The 21,369-nt window shown below is 38.0% G+C and overlaps 1 protein-coding gene across 1 annotated transcript in view; it reads right to left on the bottom strand.

The window, feature by feature from the left end:
• The window catches only part of DIAPH2 (diaphanous related formin 2), a 346,556-nt gene that overhangs the window by 217,594 nt on the left and 107,593 nt on the right, over window positions 1-21,369 (bottom strand). The window contains exons 19-20 of the mRNA XM_080990485.1: window positions 6,780-6,884; window positions 5,374-5,468 (exon numbers count right to left, since the gene is read on the bottom strand). Of these exons, the coding sequence (XP_080846611.1) occupies window positions 5,374-5,468; window positions 6,780-6,884 (200 nt within the window). The remainder of the gene's footprint in view (window positions 1-5,373; window positions 5,469-6,779; window positions 6,885-21,369) is intronic.

Genomic DNA, 21,369 nt, shown 5'->3' on the forward strand with positions numbered 1-21,369 from the left:
AGTAAAAAATCAGTCAAACTGTGATATTGCCAGTGTAAGTAATGAATAATGATTTTTTTTGATCCAGTTACATTACTGGGCATTGTGTCATTCCCCATTGGCAGTTCTGAAATGTGAGCTACAGAAAACATTTTATTTTATTTTTTAGTTTTAAAAATGCTATTCATTCAATTTGTATACGTAATAGCCTTTTTTTCTATTTTGGCATGACCTTATTCTTTGCAATTCTATACCCTTGGCCATAGAGTGTGATTTATTTATTTTTTACAGAAAGTAGCTTTAATGATCCCATCCACACTGTCAATCAGTGTTTTTTTTAATATTCCTTCTACTTTAAAAGCTACATTTCATACATAATTAGAATTCAAAGTTGATGGTAAATATATGGTTAGTGGCAGGCTAAGTGATTAACGTGAGTCATTCACGTTGAATTTTCAAGTTTGGTGCAAAAAATCAAAGAATGTGAATTCACTGCATTGCCCCATTGATTAAAAGTATCGTTCCATTTTTTGGTTGCCATCTGAACAAGTTTGCCCATGAATAAACATGTATATTAACTAATTATATCATTTTCAATGCAATAAAATGAATATTCTCCTATTTTAAATGAAAATTCTCTAATATTATCATTAATTGAGACTATTCTCCAAAAGATTGTTCTCAAGAATTTAACATCACTAGCTTCAACTTAATAAAGCAGAGCTTTCCAAACTTTTCATGTTGGTGACACACCTTTTAAACATGCATCATTTTGCAACACAGTAATTCAGTTTTACTAGCAAACCAGAGGTTAAACTAACCCCTTTCCAGCCCTGGGAGGCTTACGGGAAGCATTCGCACAACACACCTATACACTGCAGCCAACACACCGTTTGGAAAGTTCTGTAATAAAGATACATAGATGATCCTCAGGGTCACTCCAAACTATACAATTCTATGATTCTGTATAAAACCTTAACCTAGGTCCAGGGACTATTGTTTTAGGCAAATTTACTTTATGTAACAATCATAGAATCACAGAATTGTAGAACTGGAAGGGACCCTGAGGATCATCTAGTCCACCCCCTGCAATGCAGGAATATGCAGCTGTCCCATACAGGGATCGCCCCACATAATTGTTGTTGTTGCTGATAATTATGTTATCACCTAACCTTCACTGTAAGATTACAGCATTAAAAACAATTTAAAAAATCTATAATCAAAAAATAAAAATGAGGTGGGTCCTAAAAACATAGACTTCAAGTGTCAAAAGCCAGGGTAAAGAGATAAGTCTTCAGTGTGTCTGAAAACTGTATAATTAAGGTACCCTCCATGTTCCTGGAAGCACTCTCAATGAATAAAATCTTAAAATTGTTTTTCAGGAGAAAAAATGATTGGGAAAGTAACAGGCAACCTCAATGGTGTGACTCCACTGTTCACACCCCGTTCTCAAAGCAAACACTAACGACAACTGAATTGAAAAATTGAGTGTTGTTAATAGTCTGATCTATCCACCAAAAGGAAATATCTCCACCTTCTCCCTTTTTCTCAGCACCTCTCCCCTTTGGAGCTCTGTGTGTTTCCCCAATATGTTGGTTTCATTTCTCAGAAAAGAAAAGATGTAGAGGAATTCCCTGATCCGCCTCAACATGCCTTGTTAGTAGTGAAATTCAACTCAAGAATATAAGAGTCTGCCATAAATCATTCCATTTTGTCTTGTTATTGGGGTACACACAAAGCCAATGCACATTCCTAATAAATGCAAATGAATCACAGGCCTTTCTCTCAGGACTATAAACTAAAAGCAAAAAACCACAGGAACACTTTTACGCTTTGCATGACAAGGACTGGTGGAATATGGTAGGGGAGGTATGCATTTATGTTTAGTTAAAACCAGATTAATATTCGTTTTTCAGTATTAATTGTAACTTTCCAACTGCACATACACAATGAAAATGCCCTGAAGAGCATGTCTGGCTCTGTGCCCACACTATATTTACAAACATTTGTTGTTTCTCTGTCCTTGGTCACACATGGATTTGCCACATAGACATGTTCAAATACACATGTGCTGTTTGTAGAGGCTATCAAAGTTTGTGGAGAAACTCAAAATACTTTTTTGAGTATTTTTATGATCATTTTAATGTGGCATTCACTGAATTTTCTTTCCACTGCAATCCTGTTGTGGCAAAGCATTCTTCTAAATAGTGGTGAAAATGTAGTTCGCCATCACCTGCTAAAGCATGGTGTATTTTCTTACTACCATTTATTGGAGCAAGGGACTCCTTCACCACAAAGTTGCAAGAGGTAGCAAAATCACTTTATCAGAGTCAACCACCATAACCTAACATTTCACCAAATGCTACCCAGATTCATTTTTTCTATTTCCATTTCAGTGTGAACAGCTATTGGATCTGTATGTATAAAGTTAAACTGTTCTTAAGAACATCTGATTCTGACATTGATCAGAATTGAGTGAGTTTTGTTTACACCTTATGTTGCAAAATATTCCAAGGAAGTTTCCCTGTTTCCAGATGTAAATGCTAGATGGAAATGTCATTAGACTGCAGGCTAGTTTATAAAACTATGCAGAAGGCAAACAAAAAATACCAACCTTGGATTAACAAGCAACCTTCATTACGATGAAGGTATGACAGTTGTCCCCAGTTCTAATTTTAATACATACCATACATGCACCTGTTAACACATTCACAGCATAACAGAACAGTACAATATTTTGCATAGAATCACATTTCAAGTGGCACCTTACTGATCCAGTTTTAGACAGGATAGTCAAAAGAAAGTGTTTGTGACAGTATTAAAACACTTCGCATTCAATCGTTCATGCCTCATAGCGCTAATTTTATGGCATGTCAGCACTGTGATGTTAAAAAACTGTCTGTTAAACAGAACTGAGACATTTAACTACTTTCCACATTTTTGCAATTATTCAACAGTATTCCACAAACTTTTATTTTCTTTAAATGTTAATTGCACACTTAAAGGTTAGTTAAGTGAAGATATTGAACCATGGTGCCTTTTCTTGCATACAAAAATGTAACCTTTCTTTCTTGTCTCAAAACATCTCATTAAGTCACTCAAGCCTTGGTCACACATGGATTTTTCATTATAAAACCCATCATAATGTACCCAGACTGGATACTTAACAAATTTAAGGATATATGACATACACAAGTTGTTATCAATATACTCCCAATTATTATACCTATGACTCTTAGTTAAATCTACTGGTACAGACAGCACAGGAGACTGCCTTATGCCAAATCATATTTTGTGTGTGTGTGATCTGCACTCTCTCTGTGTCTGTAATGTACTGCATGTTGGGTTGTATGTTTATATGAATGCATAGATTTCTTGTCTCAAACAAGAAGCTTCAAAACATCTCATTAAGTCACTCTCTCTCTCTGTGTAATGTATTGCATGTTGGGTTGTATGTTTATATGAATGGATAGATGGATGTGTTAGGGTGGTTTTGGCCCTGCCCTTTTTGACATGTCTAGCATGCAATCGCTAACCAACCTTAAATAATGGTTTGCTGCTCACTTATTCATCCCTGATTCAGATATAATATGAAACTAAGGCTTCATTCTTTATCCTTCTCATGCCAGGGAAGGAGTAAGATGAAAGCTATCAGACCACATGCTACCCTTTTGCAAAATAAATAAATAAATGATAAGCCAATAACTCTGGATTTGTGTTAAATGAAAACAGACCTAATCTTATATAACTGATTTAGTTACAAAGCTTGTATTTCAAGCTTCCTCAAAAAAATAAGCAACTTCTGCTGAGTAGTTAAGCCAAATTGGTTATTTTTTGTTCTAATTTTTAGAAATAACAATGTATTGTTAGTGGGTTTTGCAGTCAGCTGCCTTTCACTTTATTGTCTGGAACTTTATATGTGAAGGCCTGTGGACCATTCATTCATTTATTTTAAGGAGACTAGAAATCCCAACATGATGACAATTTGGAAAAAGTTCTTATTGTGTAGCATGTTGCCTCCCACTAAGATTTCTGAACCTCCATAAATTTATTTCTAAAACACAAGGAAAGTCGTCTGGCAGTCCAGTATTTAAATATGAAAGATTCTCTTTCCTGCACTCTCCTCTGAAAAAAAGCATCAAGGAGAAGAGGGGGAGAGCCCCCATCATGTTTTCTAACCCCTCTATTTCCTCCACCAAATTGCTGGGGGGGGGGGGAGTTTCATGCTTGTATCCTTTGACTTGGGACATCTGCAAGCCACAGGAGCCAATCATTTTGAGGCTTGTGCTTGCATAATCATCCTGAAATTATCTTTAAATGAGCAGGCACATCTACTGGCTGCATGCAAGGGGAGGCTTCTACATTTTACTCTCATCATAAGCGTCAGAAACTGGGAGCAGGTATAGAACGAAATGTAAGATTAACGGAAGGTTTACAAATTTTAAAAGGGTAATTAACTGCCCCAATTGCCCCATACGATGAGGTCTCAAACAAAGAGGAGATATTTTTAACTTGAAACATGAGTGCCCACTAAAATAAAATTAGCAATCTAATCTGTAAATTTGTTCCTAAAAGGATCGTTGGGCGATTTGTATAGAACTTGAGCAGAACTTAGTTGGACACAACCCATTTAAAACAGTCCTAGGCTTTCCAGAAAGAGTGAAGAAAGCATTTGGAGTGGAGAACCTGGGGGCCTTCAGATATTACTGGACTCTGACTCCTACCATGCCAGATTATTGCCCAAGCTGGCTGGGCCAAATGGGAGTTGGAATCCAACAACATCTGGAGGGTTATAGATTACCCACCTCTGATGTAGTTCAAATTAACACTGTGAATTAATATTTCAAAATTTACAGATGGCAACACAGTGGTTCAAGTGGAGCACACATCTAGGTCAATCATAGTGTTAATTTAAGACATTTAGAGTTTACAAGCAGCTCCGTTCTGAATCAGTTTCCCTATAGCAGGTATGTCAGGGGTAGCCAATGTGGTGTCCCCCAGATATTTATTATTCATATAGATACCATGGCAGAAATACTAATTGGATTCTAACTCTCACTAGTCTTAGCCAAGATCACTAATGGCCAGGAATGATGGGAATAGTAGTTCTACAGCTTCTGAAAGGCACTACACTGGCAACCCCTGGTGTATGTGATGTCATTAACCCCATACCACACTATGGTGAATATTTATTACTAATTATTATTTTATTTATTATATTTGTATGCCACCCTTTATCCAAAGATCTGAGAGTGGTTCACAGCATAAAAATACAGAATAATACCACAAAGTACATAATAAAAATAAGAACATGTTACCAAGATATGGATAATTGAATAGGTTATCATTCTGATGATTTAAACTGTGATTCTAAGAGATGCTATGTTAACTTACCTGAATCAGTGCTTCACTCAGTTTTAATTCATCCACTTCTAGAATAATATATTTTATTTCTTCATAAGGCATACGGAAAGATCCCAGGAAAATTGCTGAAATGAAACACCACTATTTCAGAGTCTACTGTCAAATGGAAATGACTTTTACTTTGTATTGTTACGTTAAAATTGTCATTGGAAAAGCATCAGTTAAACAACAACAAAAATCATTCCAATAAAAAAAATTACCTTAAGTATGATTGGTATTTAGGCATGTCTCCCACATAAGGTGGGTATAGGATTACAGCATATGCTTTTGTTTGAGGAAGGGGCAGTAGGGTTTATGGTTAGACACCAAGTATTAATCCACTGTGCACACCAACATGGGAATAAACTCATCTACACACAAGTGAGACTTCTGCATTTAAGTAAACTCTAAATGCTCATGTCAGGCCAGATTAAGTCTTGGAGTGGGGGTGAGGCCTAGTGGAGAAAAACATGACCTTATAGTAACAGGTAAAAGACGGATGGTTAAGTCCAGTCAAAGATGACTATGGGGTGCGGTGCACATCTCACTTTTCAGGCCGCGCATTTGTCCACAGACAGCTTTCCGGGTCATGTGGCCAGCATGAATAAACTGCTACTGATACACGGGGGACTATGATGAGTGCCAGAGTACACAGAAACGCCATTTACCTTCCTGTCACCTATTTATCTACTTGCATTGGTATGCTTTCGAACTGCTAGGTTAGCAGAAGCTAGGAGCGGAGCAACGGGGGCTCACGCTGTCACACTGATCTGAACTGCTGACCTTCCAATCAGCAAGCCCAAGAGGCTCAGTGGTTTAGACCACAGTGCTACCCGTGTTATAGTACAAAGATGCATCACTCTGATTAAATAAACTAAATACGGGTCCTGATGAAAGAGGAATCAGCTCTATGACAACTCTAGGATTGCAAATGACTTCCACGCCTCTTAAATAATACCTTTGTTGTTACATCAGTGTCCTCAGACACTGTTTATGGTCAACAGCACAGGAACATTCTTGGCTCTGGTAAGTGTGGAGAGGCATAAGTATACAGGAGTGTTCTTTCTCCTAGGCATTCAAGTTTGACCTAACTATGAAACAGGTCACTCCATCATTACCTTATTGAATCAGAGTACTCTTGAACATAATTTCATCTACTGCTGATGTCCAGAGTCACAGTCTCCCAGATAACATTAGCTAATACCTCAAATTTCATGCAGTCCAAGGAGCCACAGCTAATGAAGACAGCAATGCTTGTCAGGCAACAGTTTCTACATTAAGACATTTCTTTCTAACTATCAAATGAATGACAACAGAAAGGTCTCACAAAGTTTTTTAAAACCCTTAAGGTTTAGGCTCAGACAAGGACTGTGCAAGATGAAAAACCTATTACATACACAAATTCTGTGCAGTCTTCCCATCCAATATCCGTAGCTCTTTAACTCTTTTCTTAGGCAGAGACACCTTCTTTTCTTCTGTATTCTCGACAGGCTTTTTAACTGCTAAACAAAGGGGACATTTATCAGTATGTGCAGACCTAACAGAAGCAAAGCTTCTACACCCAAACTGTTTAAACTTTCACAATATTTCCATGGCTGTGCTTTTTATGTTAAACTTAAGAATTTCCATTAATAAACAGAGATCAACCCATCATGTGCATGGTGAAAACCTGCATGAAACATGAACAGTGACATTTCAACTTTGTTGTGGAATAAAAAAAAATGTCATTCCTAAAACTGATTAATGAACTGCTTCAGAGCAAATCCAACAGGCACTGTCTAAAGCTGATGTGTAGCTAGCTCTATTGCCCTTGCCCATCTACATCAGTGATTTGAGAGAACAAAAGTGTTATCACAATTTCTTCAGCACATCAGAGCCTCCTACTGGTTGCAACCAGGCAATGCCAATCCCTATGTTATTTTTTCAACGAGGCCACACATTAATTGGAACATGGTCAAGAGAAATGAAAAACGGTTCAGGTGTCGGTGAAGTCAGAGTTAAATGCTTAAAAAAACAAATCAAATACAGGATCTAAATTAAACCTGTTGGTAAGCAACTAATATTTTGTTTTCATTTAATACCGTGATCTATTTTGTGAGCAATAACGTATTTGTTTATCAAAGCAGGAGAAGAAAAGCTGATGCAACATGCTGTAAGAGTTTGTTTTCCATTGTACTCTTAATGCTATGTACTGCATGTGCAGCTGAGAGATGGATCTATTGTTGCATTGCCTACACCTGTAAACTAATGTATTCCCCTGAAATGATAATTTTATTATGACACCTGCTTGGTGCCTGCACAAGAAACAATGACATTAACCAAGGTAAGCCAAAAATTTGAATGAAATTAAATGCATCCAATTGTTCTGGTGATAAGGAAAACCCACAAGAATGTAATGGTTCAGAGACTTAATTAAGCAAAACTTCACTATTAGCTCATCCCAAAATCTGGAAACACATGGGTTTTGAAAATTAACAGCTGCACAATACCTAATGTGTCTCACACTTGATCATTAACTCAATTACTGAACACCATTAAACATTACCTTTGCATGATTTAATTCTTCTAATGTTAAGACAAAGCAAAACATTGTCACCAACAGTGACCACATATAGCAAAAGGCAGGGGTTATTGAACTGTTAACCAAAAATGCCTGTTTTATATAGCAATTTTTGAGGTACAGGAATATCCAGTCCTTCAAAATGTATACTCAGTTGTCAGATATTTGTAGAATAGTAGCTTACATTTATAATTACTAAGATCTCAGAATCAAAACTCAGATTTACAATATCCCATCCCAATAACAGCTTCCAAACAAATTTAGTTACAGGAACAGGGAAACTGAATTGACACAATTTATGATGAAAAAGTATAAAAGACACATCATCCAGGATATCATAAATGAGTGCAGAGCAATGTCCTTCCACACATGCAGTCACCTCCAGATATAGATTCTGTGATGTACTGCTAACCTATGGATTGGCACGTGTTTTGGAAGAAGTATTGTCTGCACTGACTAACACAATTTTACTGAATCTTCATCTTCAAATATAACAGTACTATAAAAATACTAGTTTGATCATTCAAGCTAGTTGATACTAGTCTAGAACTATGCCATCAACTCCAAACAACAACCTCCTTGTTTATCTGTTATGTTTTATTTGATTCTGTATTTTAAATTTCTATTTATGTTGTGCCCCCATATGTTCTGATGAAGGATGGATTAGTTTTTAAAAAATAAAGTTATGAGGTAGGGAGCATTTCTCTCATGGCAGAGTCTACCTGCGGCCATCAACAATTTCCTTTCCCAGTGGGACAAATGAAAAAACCAACATTTTTGATCTCCCAGTTTGACTACTCTACTCTCATAAGGGAAAGTACAGCAAAAAAATTATACAGTGGTATAATTTTACAGCAGAGATGGAGAACAACTTTTGGCTGGAAGATTACAGCCGTATACAGCCAACCCTCCTCAAATCACATCAACAGTCAATCCCCTAACAAATTTGGGAGGAACTGTGGTGTATAAATTTAATAAACAAAGTCAAGGCAATATAAAGCTGTGGCTACAAAGGTTCAGTTGGGAGTGTGCAGCTACAACTTCAGCTTAGGTGATGTTTGAATTTTTGAATTGGGCACCTTATCCCATCAAATACTCAGCAGCATGATGAGATAAGGTACAAAATTCAAATAACAATGTTAAGCCGCAGCTGCAAAGGAACTTTTCTTTACAGCAATGGCTTGAGTTCACCACTGTTTGATGACAGCTGATAAACAAGTGGGCATGGCTTAGCTGATGTCATATGATGTCAGTTGATAAGACATCTGGGTGGCCTTGGCTTAAACAGCCTTGAGAGCCAAATGAGGATACCTGGTGAGCCTAATTAGCCCCATGGACTAGAGTTTTTCCACCTCTGTTTTACAGGATACATTTATGAAACTAAATATTCAGCTGTGATAGATGAAAACGTAAGTAGCAATAGTGAGATGCATTCAGCAAACTGATATGAAGTACTTTTAGCAACTGCTTTGCCAACACGGAAGAATACCTCTATAATCAAGTAAGGTTAGACAGAGAGAAATGACACACACACCCCACCCCCACACACCCAAAATTGGTTCTCATTCAGCAGAAGAAGATACAGTTTGATATTCTCTGGATGATAGTTCAGGTTATCATGAGGTAAGTTTGTCACACTGTGAACCGTTAAATACTTACTGATCTAACACTGCCACTAATCGCGTCTTTTGAAGGGTTTCAAAACAGCTGCAAACAGTGCCTATCTGTTCCCATAAACAAAAGTCTTAAATCACTATTCCAGTCAAAAGAAAGTTTTCAAATCTAATTGGCTGGAAAGGCTTGCATTACCTATTTAATAGCATATGCTTTTAGGAATCAAGATAACATCTGTACTGTGAACGTTTTAGGGCATCTTACTATGCATGTTTCATATAGGGGTTTAACCCACAGCGCCACCCGCGTCCCCCTAGGTTGGTATACTACATTTTAAAACAAACAAATACATATTTCTAAAACCAATTGAAATTCATATAAAGTACACTCAATATAAAGAGAGGACAACATAAGAGCACAATAGGTACCACACACTGACCTCAATGAACTATTCATTCTTGCCTCCAAAAGCCCAGAGGAAAAGATACAGCTTCACTTGCCATGATGTTGAATGGGAGACAATGAGAAGACCCTACCTTAAAAGACCCAGTGATAAGGCCCTACTAATTCAAGTGAGGAAAATGTCATATTCAGAAAGTCATGCCTTCCCTTTGAAATAGCTTCATTTCCCTTAGTGACATCACTATACAGTAAAACCTCATAGACTCTGTAATGACATGACTGTTATCAGAAAGTGCTAGCTTTCAAGCATAAATATGCTACTACTAGAGACTGCCTCCCCTGCTTTCCCTAATCACCCTTCTCATCTATCTGCTAACGCCTTCCCCACACATCTGACCATTTCCCTACCACCTCACCTATCTCCCACCACCAGCCTTCCCCACAGCTTACCCCAAGCTCTTCTCCCTCCCCTCACAGCTTGCCTCATCCCCTTTTAAAGTGAAGAGGCTCTTCACAGAGCAGCTTGTCAAACTGCTCTGTGAATAACCTCTCCTCCCTCTGTTAAATTTTGTGGCAACTGCTTTTAATGCTGGGTGCTTCACAAGTCACAGAATGGCTTTCCCCATTCTGTTAAACAGCGTCTCTTGGCCAACAACCATCAGAGCTGCTTCATCAATATCCTGTCTACTGGTCCTCAGGCTGGAGTTCACAAGGCCACCCCCTGTGAACTGCACAAGGTATCCCTGTATAGGAAGATGCAGTTTTTATGTATAGAGTGGTACCTTTGGTTACAAACTTAATTCGTTCCGGGGGTCCGTTCTTAACCTGAAACCGTTCTTACCCTGAGGTACCACTTTAGCTAATGGGCCTCCTGCTGCCGCCACGCATCCAGCGCCGGATTTCTGTTCTCAGCCTGGAGCAAAGTTCTTAACCCAAAGTATTACTTCCAGGTTAGCGGAGTCTGTAACCTGAAGTGTTTGTAACCCGAGGTACCACTGTATAGGAAGAAAGATTCACTGAATACAGCAATAAACGAGTATGAAATTGAAGCTGGAGAGAAGCATTTCAGAAAACATTTTGGCCTCCCCTGAAGCTTCTTTTTCATGTTGAATGTGTCATTAATTATTGGGTAGGATCATGAACTTTTACATTTTGAAGACATGACAACTTACTTTGGGAAGGCACACTAGAAAATGCTGCTAATCCTACCCTAGAGCAGTACAGTTTACTATGAGGGGCAGAACAGGAGCTAATGAATGAAGCATCCGGAATGTGGCAACGTAAGAACAGGCCTTTTCTACAGTTGCTCCCCATTTGTGGAATGCTCTCTCCAGGGAGGCTCACCTGGCACCTTCATTATACATCTTTAGGTGCAAGGCTAAAACATTCCTCTTCAACTAAGCTTTTGGCTGATTAACATTCTATGTCCTTTAAAATTTGTTTGTTGGAGGGAGGGTTACTGGATTGCTTTGGTTTAGTTCATGTTTTTATTATTTTAAAAAATTATTATTTTGTATATTTATGCTGTAAACCACCATGAGATTCCTAGTATTTGTTTTTGCTGGCATCTGTCTATCTCAAAAGACAATGGAGTGCGCCTGCTGTGGCTGCAAAGACTGGTAGAAGATTTTTCCTCAGGGATAACTCCCAAAGCCTTTCTAATGAATGATTACAGCCAGAAGGCAGCAGAAGTTTTGGATTGGAGCTTTCCTTCTACGAGATGGGTTATCTTCCATCTCAAGGTTCCATCTTGATGTTGGCAAGCCCCATCTGCCCCTCATTTCACCTTCTGGGCTGCTGGACCAACTATTGGCCTCGTCTACTCAATCCGCCAGAGCTCTTTTTTGCAAGTTGGGGCAGTCCTTAACTCACCAAAGGTTTGAGACACCTGGTTTAGCCGGCCAGTCAAAACCGTTTCCAGGGATGTGGCCACTGTTGCATGTTGACTGCTTCTAGGGGCCACGGGTGAGAGCTGAGTGCAGGGTGGGGACCAAAGGTGGATAAACTACCCCAGAGGGGGGTACAACATGTCCCCCACCGGAGGTGCTATTCCTCCCAAACATCCCACATACCCAAGGGTGATATATTAATTTTAAAAATAGATATAATGAAATAATAAAAGGGGCCCTTCTTATGAACCACTAAACCTCTGATCATCACCACTCATAAAATTATGATGCAGCACTGTCATGCTTGCTTCCTAGTATTTTGAAATTCCTCCTGAAAGGGATGGGGGAAGCATAAAGCAATGTAAGTTTTACAATTGCTTAAGCATTCATGGCTAGTAAATAAGGAAGCATTCTTAAGTAGGTGTTTCAGTTTTAAGAGACTTTACTACAATTTATTAATTGTTGCCTGGTTCGAACCCCCAGGTTCCAATGCATATTTGACTATCAGAAAGCCATTTCCCTTTGTGTTTATGACTCCATGCGGAAAGAATGATGTTAAAGGGAGTGAGTATCCTGGAAAATAGGCTAACACTTTAGTGCTTATGAACCCTCTGTTGTGGAAAGTTCAAGAGATATGAAAAGTCAGCATGTAGTGTACGTGGCACACAGCACTCAACACTGAATGATGAAATCACAATGCAACTGAAGAAAAGCAGCCGGAATATAGAACAAGAGGTCAGTACAGCACCACTTAAATTTCTTCATGTTTATAACACGTGAAACTTGTTCTTATGAAGCAGAGGATTTAACAAGTGGGCTTATTACCTTCTGTTTCAGTCATAACATTTTACCCACACTTAATTAAAATGTTGAAGTATTCTGATGCATTTGTAGTATACAGAGAAATTAATAGAAAATGGATAGCTTTCTACTTTCATTTTTTCTAGACAGTTTCATGGTTGGCTTTCAAAAATAAGAGAGCAGAAGAGTCTTTGTTAAAATTATTAGCCTTTAAACATTATTCAAGCTGTGGTTAAGTGGTTTCTCTCCCTCCTCAACCCCCACCCCGGTCAGGTTGCCAGGATACAACATCATTAATTCTCTTCAACAAGAATTCTTATTCAGGGTGATCTACAATGATGTTTAACAGTATTATTCTTATGAACCATTAAATACCTAAGTTATGGTAGCATTGCCTGCTTCCTCCAACTGTATAAAAATTGTGTCTGAAATTTAGGGGGGAGCAGTATGTGAAGTCAATATCTAAAGTTCTATTTTATAGATGGGAAAAGTTTCACAAAATCAATGTGACCGCTAGCCTCCCCCCCCCCCCACTTGCCTGTTTAGTACAAGTGTCTATTTAGTTTGGGACACAATAAGGGCAATGATGCATTCTGAAGGGATGCACTGCAACCAAATCCCCAAGGAAGGAATTGTTCGTGACAGTCAGAACTGCTCCTGAGTCATATCAGAATGGAGCTCTGTCTGCTTTTGCTTAGAGCGCAGTTCTGACTCTTTCAGGTAACTCATGGGAAAGAGAATAAAGATTTTGTTCCTAAGAGGAAGGGAGGGAGGTGCCCTCTGTGAAGCAATACAATGGAAGAGAGGCCAAATGCAGCACTTTGTAATACAATAGCAATCTTTCTGAGCCTTTTAATGATTTTTTAAAGAAGGAAATATATAAATAATACCCCTGTTCATCATTCCAAGCAACTTTCCTCCAGGTGTTTTGTTCCCCCTACTTTAAAAAAACTCCCTAGAATTCAGTGCTAACAGGATTCCTCTGAAATCTAGTAACTGAGAATATTTTGCTGAAGTTTATTTTCTTAACATACATGATACTTAAAGGCAGCTATGGAGAGATGGTTTAAATGCAATTCTTCACTTGAAAAATGGTGAAGTGGCAAGTACTGATCTTGAAAGGGAAGGTGGGTGAGATCTGACAAGGAATAAAGACTAAACAGAAAGAAGAATGCAGGATAGGTCCACTGAAGCAAGGTAATTAGCGTGACCCAAACAACTGACGGTAGCTATAACTCAAAAACATTGCTATCCAATCCTGGTCTACCCAACTGTTGTTAGCTATAACCAGTGCTTTTTTCTAGGGGGACACAAGGGGACAGATACCCCTAAACATTTTGTGAATCTTTGTACTTTTGTCCATTTACTGTATTTATTTTACCCGATTCGAACTATAAAATGGTGATTTTCTTGAGTCAAAATGAGAGTATACCTAAACATTTTTTTTAAAAAAAGAAAAATAGCATTGGCTATAGCTAATAGTTAGTGAAGAAAGAATTTAACCACGAGTCTCAGTTTCGGTGGCATTCTAAGCCAAACCTTGGTTTAGCTTAGCTTAGCACAATGTTGCTTTAAAAAAGACTAAAGGTAAAAAAGGTAAAGGACGTCTGGACAGTTAAGTCCAGTCAAAGGTGACTATGGGGTGCGGCGCTCCTCTCACTTCAGGCCAAGGGAGCCAACGTTTGTCCACAGACAGCTTTCTGGGTCATGTGGCCAGCATGACTAAACCACTTCTGGTGCAACGGAACACCGTGATGTAAGCCAGAGGGCACGGAAACACCATCTACCTTCCCACCACTTCAGTACCTATTTATTTACTTGCACTGGTGTGTTTTCGAACTGCTAGGTTGGCAGAAGCTGGGACAGAGCAACGGGAGCTCACCCCGTCATGCGGATTCATAGAATCATAGAATCATAGAGTTGGAAGAGACCACAAGGGCCATCGAGTCCAACCCCCTGCCAAGCAGGAAACACTATCAGAGCACTCCTGACATATGGTTGTCAAGCCTCTGCTTAAAGACCTCCAAAAAAGGAGACTCCACCACACTCCTTGGATTCAAGCTGCCGACTTTCTGATTAGCAAGCCCAAGAGGCTCAGTGGTTTAGATCACAGTGCCACCTGCTCCCATTAAAAAGACTAGCAGTTGTGAGCTCCCCTCCATAGGCTACATGTTTATGTGGTCTCACTAAAACAAGGCTTGGTTTAGCAAAACAGCTAATAGTATTTGTAAAAAGCAGTTAAATTTCAACAGCAGTCAGAGACTACATCAAAACTTGAATATAAACACAGATTTTCTCTTTTCTTTTTTCTCCTTCTTAACTTCTACATACACACACACACACACACACACACAACCCTTCTCTCACAGAATTAATGCACCTGAAACCTCTAAATAGGTGGGGCTTGATTAACTTAGGGAACATAATGTAAGATAGTAGAATTAGTGATATCTTTACTGCTGCTTGACGTGTTTCTAAGCAATTTTTATTTCTGCAGCCGGATGTCCATTTGTTATGAATAAAGACAACAATTTACAATGACTTTTTCTTAACAATTCACAAGTGGACCTGGACACTATTTAAATAAGGATTTCTCTTTTTACAAAATTCTTCAATATACAATTCTGCTTTCATAAGCAATGGACCCTGTTCACCCCAGTCACAGTCAGCATGTATCCTTTCCTGTGGGAAGACTTCAACAACATCCCTTCCTACATAACAATAGATAAGAAAGGCTTTCAGAGCCGGTTAAAATTATTTAGCCTCCTAAAAACTCCCCATTTTTGTCCCTGAGCATACAAGATGAAAGGCTATTACCATTTTGACATTTACTCAAAAGGCAGGCTCTTCTGGGTGTTGCAATAGAATTTATCAAAGTTATTCCGTATAACTTGTTACAAGGACTTAGACTCTACAGAGAAATAGAAAAAGGATAAACAACTAGTCTACCAAATGGTCAGAACTTTGTAAAATTCCTATGTACAAGAAACAAAAAATAAGAAAATTCTAGCAGCTTCACAGAAATTTTCTAATGTTACATCCAGGGTATTCTCAGAGAAAATTATATTACAACTGTGATCACTTGGGCTTTATGGAAGCAGATATTCACTATTATCTTCCACATGACAATACTCAATATCAGGCCAGGGGTGGAGGGAGAAGACAGACTGATACGGAATCAGATGCCGTTGATGAAATTATCCATATTCCCCAACCTGCTGAAGACAATACAATACGAGATGAATTGAGATAGCTCTTCATCCCAGATTTCCAAAGCACCTGCTAGCCACACCCATTTTCCAATTAAGTCAACAGCTGTGTGATCTAACTGCATACATATGATGCCACCTGGAAGAGATGCAAATTGCACATTTATCAGCTCCTGCAGTGAAAATAAAGTGTCTCTGCTGCATTCCAATCCTCCCTGTAATCATAAAAGCCAACAATCCTGACAAGGTGGTTTTTTGTTTTGTTTTTTAAGAACAAGGAGGATTCATTTTCAGACTGTGATATCAAGTTAAATCAAAAGTTACTGTATCAAAGCCTGCCAGATACGAAAACTATATTAAAAATGAGAAGAATAATTGATGTAAAGTTGCATCTGTTTGTCAGTGCTAGCATAAGAACAAAACCAAAAGCATATGAGATAATGTTGCTTCATCAGCCAGCCTGATGGAGTCAGCTTCAGATTATTCATGCATACCTAAACAAAGTGCAATGTATATCATTACAACCAACTCTTTCCAGAACCTTTATTTTTTAAGTGAGTAAAAAAACAAAACAATTCTGGGGCAAAAAATAGCAGATTCAGTGCTGTTTATGATTCACCAATTAGATGTTAACCTGCCAAAATAACACCTATTTGACTTAATGTGATATAATATGAATATTAATATTTTAAAATGTGACTCTCTTTGAGTAACAGAAGATGAAGAGACATATTCCTCTATTTTTATAATCACTTTATTGTTATTAAAATCCAGTTGTGAGTTCTAGAAATCAAACCTCTGGAGTTTCCCTTCTCCATTATCAACTTGTGACAATTAACACGATTTACAGACTGGGAATACTATTAAGCATCTCTGTGTTTTTGTGTATACACATAGAAGAGATCCCTGGCATTTTAACAAACATTAAGGCCTTTCAGCAAACAGCCCTCTGTAAGTGATTCATTAACAAACTTCATAACCAAAAGGCCAGTTTCTTTTAACTGGTTTTCAGACACTGGTTGCTGAAAGACAGCTGTGAACATAGCAAACACAATTCTTAGTCCAAAGAATTACTTATTACATAGATATAAAGTCTTCCGCCAGAAGCATTCTACTGAGAGTTTGTATGAATAATTCTACTTTATCCTTGAATTTAAATTAACATAGTAGAAGAACACCTGTAAATATTCTTCTTCATTTTAATTAAATACACAAACTCCACCTGGGATAAACATGAAAAAACAGGGAAAGAGATAAGTATTCCACATAGTTCAGCTATTTATCCAAAACTTCAAAGTACCTACTTTTGCCACAAATATTTCAGATCCTTCATCTTATTTTGTACATTTCTCTCTTTTGCCATATGTGCCCGTGCAAAAAAATACATATTCATCAGCCATTTATCCAGATAAGGGAATAGGCATAGCATATTCACTTGATGTTAAACCTTTTTCTGCCTATACAAATCAGACAATCTATATTGCTTGCATACAAGTTTCCAATTTCTAATAGAACTGCATTCATTACAAAATACTGGGTAAAGTCTTTGATGTATTCCAATTTCAGCCTTCAAAAAACCTTGTATAATGTGGCAGCTGCAAACAATATATCCTCTTTAAGTTTATGAATTACATGTATTACTGTGGTTATCACCATTAAAAAAATTATATCACTTATTCAGGTTTTGTATGTTAGGGAGATAAATAATTACACAACTTTTAGAAAACATCTGAAGGCAGCCCTGTTCAGGGAAGATTTTAATGTCTGACATTTTATTATTTTTTATATTTTGCCAGAAGCCGCCCAGAGTGGCTGGGAAAACCCAGCCAGTTGGTTGGGGTATAAACAATAAAATTACTATTAGTATTATTTGTTTTTAATCAGTCCCCACATACAAAAGTGATAGAAGAACAGATACAGTTTCAGGCAAACATTGGTTGCATATGCTTCTGGTGCCATCAATATTCCTCTACCAATATGTTCAAAAACTGACTGAAAATATTTCTCACCCAAATAAAGCTTCTCTTTCACATATTTATATCAGTATTCAAACCACTGTATAATGGAATGGTTAATAGTCAACCACATTTCAAAGATCCAGAGAGCACTGAAGTCTCATTTGAATTCACAGTGAAATTGCAGGCCGAGATACCAAGTTTTTACAATTGCATAATTAACATTTAATTTATGAGTGATTGCCACTAAGAAAGATGGCTCTAGAAACAAGATTTGACAAATTCAAGTAGGAAAAGTTTTACCAATCATCTAGAAGGTGTCATGGTTGAGCATGGATAAATATGGGCCTTAAACATATGAATATATTTAAATATTAGTATCAGATTAGACATTAGCCATCAAGCTGAAACTGAATCCTGACAAGATAAAGGAACTATGGATTGGAGATTATTGCATCTGAATATTGCACTTCCCTTCAATGAAGATGCATAGTTTGGGTATACTTCTAGAACTAGCTTTGACACTAGAAGCCCAAGTGGTATCAGTGGCAACAAGTACCTATTATAAGGTTTAGCTAGTGTGTGAAACAGTGTCGAACTTGTGGCTGCTTTGAAGATAGCTCAGAATCTATATCTAGCACGGAATGAAGATGTCATGGTGGTTAACTGGTACATTTAACAACAGTGTAGTTAAATGTACTGGTTGCCTATTTATTTCTTAACCCAATTCAATGTGTTGAAAGATCTAAATAACGTGGGACCCAAATACCTGAAGAAACACCTCACTAAAACTGAATGCCCACCTTTTCCCTTACCAGGTGAAAAGCACAGGGAACTAGATACAGGATACAGCCTTAGCAGTTGTGCCCCATCTTTGGAATGACCTTCCTCTGACTTGTGTCTGGCACTGACATTGTCTACCTTTCAACAGCAGTTGAAGACACCTCTTTGCACAGAGCTATAGGAGGGTTTAAGGAACTATGCCAGTTATTTATTTATTTTTATTACATGCTTATTTTTGTTTGGAAATGTTTGGCTGCTTATTTGCTGAATTTTCTTCTTCCATTTTTGTATTATATGCATCCAACTCTGGAGCCTTTTAGTGATAGGTGGAATTATATAAACTGAATTAAGAAGAATTAGACGGGCTATCTAGGTCTTTAGTTGCAAATTTAGTTTTTTATAGCAACCAGTTAGCAAGTACTCTTGTTTAAGGAATGAATGGATTATACCATGGAAAACCTGATTATAAATTACTGTTTCAACATTGTCTGTCCCCTCCTTTCTCTTTCTTTCCTGTGTCTTTTCAAGCAGTAGGCTGATTTACTGCCTTGAGAGCAGAAACACAAAATGCCCATAAAAAGTTCTAAATATCATTGTCTACATACCATTCAAAGGTATACTGCTATATATTACCTAAGAAAGCTGTGCGACTGTCTCATAAATCGCACTATCCTTACTGTACAAATCATTTTAAAATTAAAGAGTGAGGAAAAACTTGAAAGAGGATTAAACTATAACAATTTTAAAATAAATAAATAAAAAATCCTTCCAGTAGCACCTTTAAGACCAACTAAGTTAGTTCTTGGTATGAGCTTTCGTGTGCAAGCACACTTCTTCAGATACCTGAAGGTATCTTCAGATACCTTCAGGTATCTGAAGAAGTGTGCTTGCACACGAAAGCTCATACCAAGAACTAACTTAGTTGGTCTTAAAGGTGCTACTGGAAGGATTTTTTTTTATTTTGACTATGGCAGACCAACACGGCTACCTATCTGTAATTTTAAAATAAAATACACTTTGAGTGCTAAAAGCCACTGTTGTCTTCTATTTCTGGAAGGAAGCATATGACATACAAGAAAAAGAAGCAGCTCTTTCCCTTAAGGTGGTGTATTCAAGATTGCTTGCTCTGAAAAGTATTCTGCCCACTTAAATAATGAATTGCAACCAAAGAAAAGTTTTGTCTTCCCTCTATTTCTCCTCTTCATCTTCTGCAGATCAGGTGGTGAATGTGTCAGTCTGTTTCATGGTTGCAATAATGAGCTGGGTGAGGCCCAGTAAACTGCAGGTTCATCCAGCCAAGACTGAGACATGGCGGGTAGATGGTTCTCTGACCATATTTGTGATGTTTAGCCTGCTTTTGACAGAGGTCATGCTCCCTCTGAAAGACTCGTTTGGGAGTCACTTGAGGTACAGGCAACCTTGGTGGCATGCAGTGACACCAGCTTTAGTGAGTTGCCCAGCTGTGACCCTACCTGGACAGGGATAACCTGGCTGCAGTCCTCTGTGCTCTGGTAACCTCGAGATTAAATTAATGAAATGCATTCTATGGCAACTGCCTTTTAAGATGATCCAGAAATTGCAGTCAGAGCAGAATCTGGCTGCCGGACTGCTGATAGGCTTGAGGAGAGACAATTACATAACACTGATCTTGGCACAGTTGGTCAGGTTGCCTATATGTTTCCAAACCCAATTCAAAGCGCTAGTTTTAAGCTAAAAAGCCCTTTACAGACAGGATCACAACAACTTTCTTTCAGAGCACCTCTCCTGTTATGAACCTGCCTGAACCATTCAGTCTTCATCTAAAGCCTTCCGCAGGATGGCCTTTCCAGCTGTGACAATCCATCTGTGGATTGCTCTTTCCTGTGAGGTCCATCTGCTGCCATCATTAACATATTTCTGGTACCAGGTTAAAACATCTCTTCTCCCAGGAAGGACTGCCTCTAGTTGTATAGTGACCTATTTGTTGAAATGTTATTGCTGCTGAATTTTTCTGCTATTTTCTGTGGGGGGTTTTTTTACTAGTTATTGAAATGTATCCTTTTGCTTTTAAACAATGCCTTTTTGGCTCCTAACATTTCCGCAAGACACTTTAGATTTTTTGTAGTAGGCAGCTAATAAGTTGAATAAATAAATAAGTTAAGGTCAAAGCAAATGAAGAGGGAGGACTTTGAGAGAGCAGAACAAGGTGCATGCAAGGTCACAGCATGCCTCAGTCTCCTAACTATGACAGGAAACAGTGTCTGCACTGCAACTATAAGATAGGTGAAAACAGAAATAGATCAAATTCCTACTGTGGCACTTCCATTTTTCTCCCACACAGACTCAATTCCAGTCTAAAAATATACCTTAATAAATTCCAGTTAAATGTCTCATTTTCTTTGCTATTGATCATTTACTTTCTAATGGTCATACTTGAAGCATTGTTCATCTTTTAGAAGTCACCCATTCCCATTGGTGATAGCTAGACAGAAGTTATATTAAAATGGCGAGCATTTCCCAGGCTGTGTCATTAGGAGTTTAATTGTGGTCAAGCATAATAGCTACTCTTGCTTGGGTAGCAACTTAGTATTGATTTTAAAAGCTTAGATGAGTTCAATACTTTGTTTTAATGCCCTTTGTCACCAACCTAGATAGGGATGTAACACACATCCTAGAATTCAAAATGTCTTTTTTCCGCTCATTGCAGCGATTACTTCTGTAGATATCTGCAAAGTTGTGACAAATCTAGAGGAAAATATATGTGTTTTCTTTAAGGATTCTGTCACTTCTAAGCT

This window comes from Podarcis pityusensis (assembly GCF_964106645.2).
Source record: "Podarcis pityusensis genome assembly, chromosome: Z".
NCBI lineage: Eukaryota > Metazoa > Chordata > Lepidosauria > Squamata > Lacertidae > Podarcis > Podarcis pityusensis.